The 12996-nt window shown below is 40.1% G+C and overlaps 1 protein-coding gene across 3 annotated transcripts in view; it reads right to left on the reverse strand.

Annotated features, from left to right (window-relative positions):
- Positions 1-12996, reverse strand: part of SNCAIP (synuclein alpha interacting protein) — a 372935-nt gene that overhangs the window by 18503 nt on the left and 341436 nt on the right. For 2 of the 3 annotated variants that reach the window (XM_069226964.1, XM_069226971.1), the window contains exon 12: positions 4185-4255. The exons of the other annotated variant lie outside the window; for it this stretch is intronic. In XM_069226964.1, the coding sequence (XP_069083065.1) occupies positions 4185-4255 (71 nt within the window). The remainder of the gene's footprint in view (positions 1-4184; positions 4256-12996) is intronic. 3 annotated transcript variants of the gene reach the window in all.

Raw genomic sequence — 12996 nt, forward strand, 5'->3', positions numbered from 1 at the left:
CATTTGCTTCCCGAATGCCTCAATTCTCTTCAACTCTGTCTGGGGTTTGCAGGGAAAGAACTGCGGTTTACGCTGCTTCTGGAAGCTTTAACCACCAAACTTTCTAGTGTGGGGGCTTGTGTTAAGACATCAGGGTTACCTGATACCGTTCTGTCGAGTTTGGCTACCTGCCTGTATAATGGTGGGCAAGAACATGGCTTAGCCCGGATGCTCAGTAATGTGTTATCAGGCCCTCACTGGATGGCAGCAGAGGTTCAGAGAAAGCCAGTGCAGGATATAGCACATCAGTTACAATATTTATGTTGATCTTCATAGTGAGAAGTTGTAAGTCCAATTACTCAGCTGTGCATCATATCACTACAGTAAAAGAAGCTCCACTGATGGACTGGGGATGGAACCCAACCCAGTATCAGGGGGTAGTGTGTCCAGCCCACTGGCTTCCTGTAAATTCATGTGAACATAGTCAACATAATTATATGGAGTAAATCATCTCTATCATCTCCACTGTTATCTCAGAAGGCTGTTCTGAGTCAGAATTGAGAAGTTGTTAGAGACTGGGTGGGAGGCATATTTTTCTATCTGAATCAGATTGTATGGGGACCAGATGCGTCTAGGCAGATTCAGAACATCACCTTGGTTGAGGCTGAGACGAGTTTGGCTCGGAGTCAGATCCGACTACTGGTACAGAGTCTTCCTTTGGTGTCATCGGGTCGAGAGTCAGTGTGGAAGGAAATGGTATGGATTTTGGCACCAAAATGTAAGTCAGCCCAGAAGCCAGTGAAGTGTTTAATTTGAGCCAGTGGTTTATGGTGGGGGTCACCAGCACTTATTTTTTCGGGACTGGTACTTATTTTCCTCAGACATTTAGCTATACAAAAGAGGAAAAGCACACAAATGAGAAAGACTGAGGAAGAGAAAGATGGAAAATGGTCATAAAGGGAGAAAGCGGGATCCATCAAGAGCGAGTTCAAGGGGCAGGAAGTGGTTGGTAGAGAATTAAAAGGCATGAAGTGGATTTAAGACTTTGCAGCCTTAGTATTCAGCACAGCAACTTTCAATTGCACTGGCTTTGGGCTTCTGAGCAGAGTTCTGGGCTCAAGCACGCATTCCTTTAGAAAGTAAGCACTGTACCAGGGCAGAACCTGACACTGGGTCAGGCAGCACAAATGTCACCAAGAACAGTTCCGCTGGCAGTAACCCAACTAGAGACCTCTGTGGATCCTTGGGGTCCGAAGATGTGCCATACAGAGCCAGAAGAATACCAAAAATAAGCAAAATGGCCTCTTTAAAGGCCTCAATCTTTTCCAACATCATCTACTGCTTGGGATCGGAAGTGATATCATCTCCTGTGCAAGGGATCTGCAGCACAGCAGGGAGAGACCCTGATGTCCTTGCAGAGTGCAGAGGAACGTGGACAAACCCTGCTTAGCCTACTTATGCTCCTGCTTCAACTTATCAGAAGACTTGGACTGCAGAGAGGACCTGTTGCAGGAAAGGCCCCGATAACAGGAGCAGGTCTGTGCACTCGACTTCAAGTGGGACCAGGACTTCAGAGATTTCTAATGGTGTTCGGATTCATGAAGGTGTACACTTCGCATGACTGGGAGTCGATCCCTGAACCCAAACATCAGGGGCATACTGGGTGCGCTCTGCGCAGATATTTGTTTACTAACATTCTGCAAGGATTACACCTTGTAGTTTTGGAGCAAACATATTCCATTGCACCTGTTTTTTTTATTTTATTTTTTTAGAAAAATATTACAGTAAAAACTTCTATACCCAATGAGAAAAAAGTAGGAGTGAGCACATACGAAGGAGCCGAAAGAAAGAAACTGATGTTGGTGCATGGGGACGGTGCTTATGTGCAGCTCTATGCATCACTTCCAGGGCAAAACAATGTCAACACAGAGCCACTAGGCCAAGCCTACTAGCATAGGTGAGTCATGATGTTTTAAATATTTAAGAATCAGTCTGGCGCCTGGGGATATCCTAAAGGTGAGAATCTGTGGTTAGAAGTATCCATCAGAAAAAGTATAATAACCAAACCTAGTGTGGCAGAGAAAGACTAGTCAGATAAAATACTGACAGGCCAAATAAGCAATTTAGATAGAAACTGTAAGGTTGAGGCAGGAAGTTGAAAATATGCAACAAGACTTATATTTATAGACAAGAAAGACGTGTTGTAGTGAATGAAATTGCAAACAAAGTAAAGTGAGACACTGAAAATGATCATATGAAATAAAACATACCAAGGAAGATAAATGACAAAAGTAAGAAAGACAACATTCCGGTGGGCAAAACTAAATAAATGTTGGGTAAAAGATGAGTCAGTTTAGGGAACATCCTCACAGTAAAACGAACTAAATGCAGAGCGTTGTTAATGCACGAATGATAAGCTTAGGAGGAATGTAAAAAAACGAGAGTAGGCAAATGTCTAAAATAAGCCAAAATTATTAGGGAAAAATCATTAACGGAGAGCAGTTGATAAACAAATAGTAACTGTTTGCAAACATCTTTTTAGATTCTGATCTTAGAAAGATTATTTTCAAGCAGAAACAGAACCACAAGGCAACATGACTCCTAAGGGTACATGACTAAGAAATGGAACCAAAGAGAAGATTGATGCTGAAAAGGCGGATTAATTATTATTTGGTTTCCGATTCCAATGCTTACGGCAGCTTCAGAGTACTGCTCAGTCTCCAAGGCAGTAAACGGATTGTTAAGTGTGGAAATCAAAGTCCAGAGAGAAACAAACACAATACATTTTGCAGTATGTGAGCCATAATTTTTGTACAGCAGATTTCAATGCTTTTCTGAATTATTACATAATGCAGATCAAAGAGAAGCTACAGTAACTGTGCTTTGCAGTGGAAGGAGCATTAGTCTGGCAGTCATGTGCCTTTAAATCCTTTGCAAGTGAAGTTGGGGGTAAACTGCAATGTGTGGTAGGCCGACCTTAGGAGTCTGTTCAACTGACAGAGTGTGAACATGGATAAGGCAACAGGGAATCTGGCCATGGAAAGAGTTACGGGAGTGAGAGAGCCCCTATTCATCGGCAGACAGCTCAGAGTTCTGATGGCTGGAGAATTTTTAAGACCAAATATGAGGCAGGTAGCAGCATTTCGATCATACTTCAGTTCACAGACATTTCAGCAGGGAGCCTGGACAAGACTAAAGCAAGGATCAGAGTATTTCTTTGGAGGAGCCTCAGGTAGTAAAAGGTTACTTTTGTGTCTGTGTTTACTTCCAATCCAAAGGGCAGATTTGCATCAAAAATGATTCCTATTTTGCAAAAATGAGGAACAAAGAAAGGCCTAAGTAATCAACTACCTCAGTAGGAGAAGGATTTCAGTTTTTGAATCATCCAGAAAACCCGGATTATTCTTCATACAACCATAAACATTCAGGAGGCAATCTACAAACATTTAACTCAACCCCATTTAATATAGGGCTAAATAATGATGTCATCAGCATATGAGCGGCAGCCAATCTCATTTATACCAGCAGTGCCATGTGGGGTTTGAAGAGCATCAGTGACAGGAGCAATCATTGACGTATGACACGCAAGATATTTGGCGTTCAAATGAAAAAACCCTGATTCATCTGTTAGGTGTATACTTCACTCGGGTATATGGCAAATAACACCACTAGATGGACTGACGGCCTACCATGTGGTTTCAGTGCCATGGCAAGAGAAGAAACAGGCTTGGTAATCACTCAACACCTTCATTTCAAGAGAATAGAGAGTTCCACACATGCAATGCTTTCAGAACTTTGCAGAGGAGGATCCATATTGGTCTTGCATTTGCCAGTTCACCTGGCCTTGAGATTCACTGTTTTAATATGGTTCTATGACGATGCTTTGGAACTTTCCAGTACTTTCCTCTTAAATAAGACATAAGATAATGAATTGAGCTAGGTAAGATACTATCACATGAAGGCCAAATTCTACAACTCTGGAACTGCACATTTCCTAGCTGGCAGGGAGGAAGACCATCAACACGTGTGCAAGTTAAACGATTTGCTACTCCTGTAATTTCACACAAATCGTTAACTCAATGTTTTCAGTTGACAAAAATGCAAATGGTTTTACACAATGAAATCATAAATATGTAAAACAAGCATGCAATATAAAAGTGAAAAGCAAATCAAAGTGCAACAAGCAAAAGCACCCACTTACATACCATACATAGTTATGTAGATGGTCCTCACGCAACATTCTAGAAGAAAGACTGGCACAGCGGATGTATGGGCCCTGAAGAAGCGCAATGCAGAAATCAGTACATGCAACATGGTACAACATGCATAGCAAAAAAGATGCATTAAAAGATAGCACAAGCATGGCCAGCAGCAATATTTTAAGCAATGGTTACTCAATTCATGAATTTGCCTTTTTGAGAGCATTTATGCAGCAGGCATCAGTGTAGCTGTGCACACCAATGAAAAACCAAACTCGTTATTAATATCAGATGTTATTTGTGATTGACAGCTCATGCAGAAGCGCTTGAACAGATTCTTTTGAAGGTCACTAACATGCCTTGAACCTTCTCTCCAGTGAACACACAAGAAGGAATTCACAAAGTCGCATCACTTTAATAAAGATCTGTAATTATTTTAAGCACTAATGCGGTCAGGTAAGTCAAAATAGTGTTATGCAACTGCAGAGACTAACAAGTGTTTGAACAAGATGTGGGCCTATTTACAAAGGAACTGCACTAGTAGACTTTGCAAATAAAGCCATTTGCAAGGGCACCGTATAAAGGTGTGATTTGCAAATAAGGTTTTATTTTTAAGAACAAATGTAAGGCTTGAGGAGGATTTGTGGCCGTTCCTGGGAGGTCCTATCTGCAAAGCAGACGAACACTAACAATTATATGGGTATTCACATCACCCTTTATGTTAGTTTCTCACTTGGAGAAATCTGCAAGTTATTCCATCAGTGTACTTCCAGGGTGGGGACACTCCACGATTTAATGGAATTAAAGGCTTAGTAGGAAGGGTTTGGCGCATTTTGTGTCAGATTTGCAAATTTGAATGTTTTGTTACATAGTAAGAACAATTTACATATTACTTCATAAAACTGTCCCAAAGGTCACATAAATTACCTATTGTATAATACAATGGTTGGATGATCGTTTCACTACTGCTGTCCAACCGGACAAACAGAGAAATATAGATTTATTGCAAAGTTTTAACCTACACATGAGCTGGAATTTCTTTGGTGGGCAAGGATGACAAACTGATGAAGAATTTGCAGCAAAGACTCATCACTACAGAGGGAAAATCTATGCGTTACTATATGTGCTTCAAAATGATAACCTCACAGCCCTTTCATAACATCAAGTCCTATTCCAGATAAGAAACAAGCCTATTGCCCTTTGGAATAAGGCCATTATACCACACTCGATCCCACAAAGCATGCACATATTTTTGCTTGTCTTTGCTTTCAACACAACCAGCACAACGCAAGCCAGAGGGCATGGGATAAACTATGTGGCTGCTGGGTCTTGTCCACCCACAGTCTCTGAAGGTTCCACTGTGGTGAACAATATTGCTTCATTTCAGGGAACAAGATGCATTTACATCTATCATGACAGAGGTCTTCAATGGGTGGCTTGGAATCTACCCGTAGCTCCCCACCTGTCAGTAAGAAGCTCTTGGACATGGAGGTCAGCCTAGTACATGATTCAGAGGGTTTTGAACTTAGCGGTGCCATCTCATGCCGAAGACAGGAGCCACAACTGAGGGGCAGAACCTTGAAGTGGCAGTCAGCCCAATCAGTGGCAGACTCACACTAAGGGCCATATGTACAAACACATTTTCCCATAGACACAGAATGGGTAAAACCTTTTGCTACATCTGGCCCTATGTGACGGACAGCACACAGCTTGCAAAATGACACCACCAAGGAGCTGGAAAGCCACATGACTGGTTGAAAAGCAGCCCTAAACTGTCAGCCACACTGCGTTTGTGAGCACAGGGCAGAGAAAGGACATGGTAGTTCACATGTGGAACTGCAGGAGTAAAAGTGGAAATGCCTAAGTGAAAATGACAATCTGATGACTGTCTGAATTCCTAAGTTGGCAGTTACTATATTTGTTCATTAGCTTGGAATAACCGTCACTGATCAGACGCACCTCGCAGAATAGATAAGGTTGGACAACTCTGTATTATGACATCAAATATTTGTTTCCAAGATGTTTTAATCTATTTTGATATGAGACAATCAACTTTCGAGGTGTTTGTCATGTTAGCTGTACCTGCAACTAAGGAAAACGCAAGGAGGATGGACTTATTTTCAGAAAGAATAAAGTTGATTGACTTCTACTTTCTACTGAGCCTTGATCCAAGAGTAAGAAGCAGACAATGAGAGCACCAGTATTATGATAAGGGAGCCAACACATGTGAGGCTGTGATGCCCCCTTTATCCTCTGACATGTTTACTATTATCGCCTAGCACTTTTGTAATAGCATGGCCCTTTTATTAAGGGAGCACTTGAGACCCCATTTTGAAAAGACTGGCTGCTATTGAATAGAAACTAAATGACTTACAAAGGTCTAGGTTTACTGAGCCCCTGACAACAGTCCTACCTTAAATGTTGGTCTCCCAGCTGCAGTCGCCGATGCTCATAGGGCAAGGGGTGGAATTGTCGATGTACCAACCCCTGTGCAACCTGGCTGTCTACCAACATTAGCCTTATTTTGTTAAGGGCAATGTGAGAGTTTCTGGGGATGGGCTCTCTCATACCAAAAGCAAGATATCTTGGCTATTGCCTACTATTAACCTACCTCCTCAGACATGCCATTATGTCCTCATTTTGGGAAACATTCCACCTTTAGAAGAAGGGTCAGCTGAAGATGCACTGCAACTTACATGCAAAACCATACATTGGCTTTCCAGACATTTTAGTTTTAAACTTCTAAATTTCAACCAAATTCTTTTTGTAAGAAAAGTATCCTGGATTGGATCTGCTCCTAAGACATGCTGGGGATACCACTGTGATAAACTTTAAAAGGCCTACGTGAGTTAGTAGAGTACTTCCTTTTTCCGGGAAACCCAACAATCCGGCCAAAAGTAGTTTGTCCTTACCGCCTGGCTACTTTTATAAGCCTATTGTTCTTTACCACTTAATAATTTTGTGTCAACTGGACACTTAGACACTGGTGGCTCAATTGCATCACACAATTGATTTTTACTACTGCAGTCTTGCCGCGAAGCACACTGAGAAAAGTGCAATTTTGCAATTCTTTGTATAATACTTTTTTCTCTAAACCGGTTTATCCTAGAATAATGCAAAGTAAACTTTTGGGGCCACAACAACCTCTCCAACTGGTTGATCTTATTAGTTGAAATACTACGGTCCTTCACTCAAAGGCATGATCCAAGGAATTGTTGTCATTTATAGAGAAGTTAGACATCAATTTATTGCAGGAGACCTGGGACGAGTTGAATATTTTTCATGTTGGTTATAGTTTCTACTCGATCGCACCGCAGCTGGAAGATTAAAGGGTGGCCCTTCTATTTGGTTTGATTATCACTAAAGAATACGATTTTCCCTATTGATGTCGATAATATTGTGATTCAGGTGTTAGTCATTATCTTTAGTAATACTTTTAACATTTGTCTGTTCAACTTTTAGAACAGTGTATTTTCACATGGTAATAATAATACTAATTTTATGGGGCTCTTGACAATTTACCCAAACTGTCTAGGCTAATGGCTAATCTGTGGGGAATTTAATGCACTCCTTCATGTCAATACATATGAGCCTGGCTGTATGTTAGCACTTTATTTAAAATCAATGAGTGTTTCAACCTTAGAGATAATGAATTAGGCAACTTCACCCTAGAGCAGGGCATTATTAATATGCACAAACAGGATGGTCTGTAGATACCGCAGGTACCCACTTATTTTTTTGTGAGAGGCTGTTCATCTGTCATTGACTATGTACTTAGGAGCTGCTCACTCACTAATCTTGTGATAAAGAGTGAATTTCATAACTTATGTATTAGGGAACATAATCCTCTTTCTGTATCTATTATGCAGTCTATCTGCTGGCCTGGCTTCAGAATTAAAACTACACACCAAGGATGGGGACTTGCCTTTGGTGTGATGATAACCTAATCCAACCTTGTTCCTCAATTCCCTAATTAAGTGTAATATTGACGTGGTTTTAAAATGTCTTTCAATCTAGGTCTTCAGTGGATTGATTGTGGAGCAGTGCCTCAGCTAAAAGCATACTTCTGAGGGCCATTTTGCTTACTACTGAATGGAGTCGTAGATGGCTCACTGCTGCATGCTTTTCAGCCAATAGAAGGTTGAGAAACCCCCTTTCTAAGAATCTGTGGGATAAAGAGTAGGTGGCATACAGAAGAGCTACTTATAAGCAAGTTAATAGTGCCAGGAAAAAGGAGATCAGACAAAACAACCTTCATGTCATTATTGTGGCTATTTAGACTAAAAAAGGAATTTTGGCACACAGTAAATCGTATTAGAAGTGGGAACAATGCTTTTTCCCATTGTTAGCTTCTGTACTACTGCTGAACAATGGGTTGCCCGTTTTTTAGATAAATATTGTATTTGCGACCGATCTCTGTGCGCCATCCTCCCAATCCCGATTCTATTGTACAGAGTATTCTTCTTAGTGCAGAGCTTCGGAGGTAACGGAGGCCTTGAAGCAATGGCCTTCTAATAAAGAACCTGGACCTGATAGTATTCCCATCGACCTTCTATAGTGTAACAACGTTTTTTGGGGCCCTACACTCACTAATTTGTTCAACAACTTGAGTACCTCTGAGTTTACATCCTCGTGTTCGACCATCCTGATTGTGCCCACTTTTACAAGGGGTGATCACTGTGACCTGCACTGCTATAGGCTAATCTCGCTCACTGACTCTCAAGCTAAAGTCTTGGGTAAAGTGTGTTTTAACAGAATAAAAACTTGCGCTAATGAAGGCAACATTCTCAGTGCCTGAATCTCCATCTTATCACAGGCAAATATGTTATTGCCACACGTTGTCCATTGTACCAAGTCTTCATGGACCTGTCTATTACATCAGACAACATTAACAGGTCCAGGTTGTGGTCTATGTTACTTGAACTGGGGCATGACACGGCCCTGGTGAGCTTTCTTTCTGACTTTCACAGTCATTTTTCTGCCAGAGGGACGTACACCACAGTGGTGAATACTTTAATGCATTCAGCCTAGAAAGGGGAGGACCACAGAGTTGTATCTTAGCCTCAATACATTTCTCTCTTTCCCTCTTTATATTAGTAACCTGAGCACTCATCTGATTTAATGTGGGCAAGATGTTCTCATGATTAACCAGGTTCCAATTTCTTGTTTAATATATGTGGACAACGCTGTGTTGTTGGCGCACCTAACCCTCAAATCCTAAAATGTGGTCTTAGCTTTTGCTAACTATTTGACTAGCCTAAATTTGGACATTAATTACGCTAAGTCACACATAATGGCCTGGTCACAAGTGTCTGTACAGGAGCTTCCTAAGTATTATGTTTAATAAACTGACTAAAGTTTCAATTTTCCCTACTTAGGAGTTTGGTTTGATGCCTCTGGCTCCAGGCATACTAACATGAGAGCCAGACATCAGAAATGTATGCAATCTCTAGGCGCTCTTTTTAGTTTGACCTCTTAAGTAAGAGGTAAACCTATTGCAGCATTTTTGGAGATTTATAAAAGTCAATGTGTGCCTGTAGCCTATATGGGTCTGGTGTTTGGGGGGGTATGCTCAAGTCCCATGCATTCAGATTGAAGCAAATTGTTTCTGCGGGTGCCAGCTGTCTCTATCATCTGTCATGAAAAGCTTGGTCTACCATTTATCGTCTCACCCCAAACACTAATACATTTTACTCTTTTTGTTTTAATAAATACCATATTTTTAGGCAAAAAAAATATTATACCAATATATACTATATTAAAAGAGTCACAGGCTGTCTTTTTTGTACTTTCATAAACTTAGAGATTATGACACAATGTTTGCTGTTTTCTAAAATATATTGTCCGTTGTAGCAAAAAGTAGGCTATTCAGATTTTTTTTGTGACTTTTTCACTTTGTATCCACTTTTATGATTACTTATAATCAAATAAAGTTATCTGACTGAAATGCCAACCACTGTTGATGTTGAAACAAGGCTACAACCAGAGGAAAGGGTGTCACGTTTAGTTGACCTAAATACATTGGAAAATCTCTAAAGAAGTATAACATTGCCAGGCATGCTCACCATGGAAAAAGAACAATATGTTGTATGCAAATTTTCAAGGATTGTGCCTCCATTTTCCCTTTCTAAACAGTCTATGGCTCACAACTGGAAGCACGCAGAACAATACATCCATACCAAGGACTGCTCATACCTTCTATTTCAGATACTACAAATCTGTAATATCAAAAACGAACTAGGAACATATTTGTTCGACTTATTTAGGCAGAAATTACTTAAATCTCATGATAATACACTTATTTGGACGATGTCAAAAACAGTCTTGAGACTCGCAGTACCATATTATAATAGTGTTAGCATAATCTTTCTAATAACATCACAGTTCTAATGTGACAAAGCTCTTTAGCATTTCAGCCCTACCTAAGTTTCATTATAAATAATGTAGTATCCTCAGGAAGGGGCAGGGATTTATTGCTAAGTCGTTTCCCATTCATCCCCGTAGAAATGACAAAAATCCTCTTCAAACTTTAGTCACTTTTGTATAAAATAATGTGAACTTCTCAGTGTCAGCAGTATTAACCAGATATTGACTAAATATTTTCCTTGGCTTTACGTTACTTGTAGTGTTCCCTATTATTATACACGGTCCCATGTCAAGTCATTTAGCCTGTATCAAATGTAAATGGAAAACATTTCAACAGAGGCTCACCAGGGAGGAGACTTACCCTGAAACTTGGAGACGTTCAGTGTATAAACTGTATTTAACCAAATAGGATTGTCATTTATGAACTCAAGCTAAACTGCTACACATTCCAAGGACAAATGGGAAACATATGATTTGTTGTTGTAAGGCATCTTACTAAACGTATTTCCTTTTAATGCTTTGGCTGCACTTATGAAGTACATATATACAGCAACGTAATTTAGGCCCCCTTCCACCCTGTGTCTGCCTGATTTTTTATTATATTTTTTTGCACCCCCCCCTCAAATTTAGTAAAAAAGACAATGAAACTCCACTCAGTGCCTTCGCACTCGTCCTGTTACATGGAGCTTTCACATAAAAGTAAACCTTAGAGAAGTTTCACTAACAGCACAAGCAGCGAATCAGTAAATCAAAGTAGGAATAATGTCAATCTCCAAGTGACTGAGACAAGTTGCTATTGGTGGTAGGAATCTGGTACAGGCAAATATTTGTACTGGTTACACTATAACCCAAAAGATAACTGAGATAATGCCGAAAAGCGTCTCAAAGAGAGACAAACGTTTCTGAAACACTCAACAATACAAACTCCCCTAACCCCCTTTAAAGCAAATACTTGGCAGTGAAAAAGAACTGTGAAATTTTCCATTTCACAATATGGAGTCAATCTGAATTTTTTTTTATAGGATACGGACCATCAAACTCGCATGGTGCTCTGTGATTTGCTAACATCTGGAAACATTCAGCGAGTGGAAGAACATTCAAGCTTCTTTGTGCAGGTTTACGGTCTATCAAAGTAAATATGTAAAAGGATAAAAACTGCCACAAAATAAGTGCCAACTTCTGTTGTTGACCTGGTGCTACTGGCACTGGCTTTAAAGATTCCTTCAGAGAACCAGGTCCTACTGCTTAAATGTATCACCAACACTTTTATCAATTTATTGATACCAGAACTTATTAACATCCTGTACAGTATAAGGTAAAAGGCCTACTCCACTTCAATGGGATGTTGAGAAGGTTATACGAGGTTGATTAATTGGGTTATCGTCCCAAAAAAATCTCTGTACGCTAATGTTGAATTCTGCCACTTGCGTTGGGTCTTTAAAGTGTGTCTCATTGTTAGCTGGTTGGGTGAGAACAAGGAACTTCCTTACTACAATGAATCTGGTTGAACAAAGTGGTCAACAAGTAAGGACAAAATCATTCTTACAAGGAACCTTTGAAGTATAACAGCCAATGAACAAGGTAAAATGTCAAGGATATCCATGCGGAACTTATAACTCATGACTAGAAGGGACTAAAGTTACGAAACATACAGTAGACTAAGTCATCTGGTATTATTTTGATTGGTACAATGCAATTTTGATTTCGTGATTCTTCTCATAACTAGTTGTTGGATGCAGTAATACTCAGCATGTTGTCTTTTTCAAGTCTTAGAAGGCTGCTGTAAAAGTTACGAGACAGTCAAAACCCTGTCATCTGTAGGACCCAACTTAGAATCCTACTAGTAGATCTTAGTTGGATGTGATTTTGTGAGACGTATGTGATTTTAACTGGGCTGAGCCCATGAAGTCTTATTTAGTTATTGCATTGTACATATGCCAACGCACCTTGTTTTAAAAGAAGTAACTTTGAAAGTCATCCATACAGATCTTCATACCAGACAGAGTATGGACAGTCCATAAGCGGCTCATCCAAGATGATGGTATGCGACTCATCCACAATGGCAGTAAGTGCGAGAAGCTGCTTAAAACAGTTTCCATAGCTAATGGGAGTTGTAGGGCTTGGTTTCAAACATTCTGAAGTATTCCATCGCCCACTACATTTCTTTCAAATAAGAGACCATGCTATCCTGAGATGGACCCCAAACTATCACCATAGCAGATGTCAATGAGTTTCCATAAAGGTTGTGTGCTGCTGTGCTTCTACTATTTCCCAGATGCTAGTAAAAACGTATTAGACGCAGGGTGATTTCATAAACTGGAAAAGCTACTGATTAGTTAGAGTAAAGCTTCCTTTGCTGATTAAACAACTATTTTCATCATGAGTTTTTATCAAAGAGTCCAAGTACATACTAACAAGGAATCTGGAAATATCTGGCCTAGGACTGAAATAC

This window comes from Pleurodeles waltl, chromosome 1_1, assembly GCF_031143425.1.
Source record: "Pleurodeles waltl isolate 20211129_DDA chromosome 1_1, aPleWal1.hap1.20221129, whole genome shotgun sequence".
NCBI lineage: Eukaryota > Metazoa > Chordata > Amphibia > Caudata > Salamandridae > Pleurodeles > Pleurodeles waltl.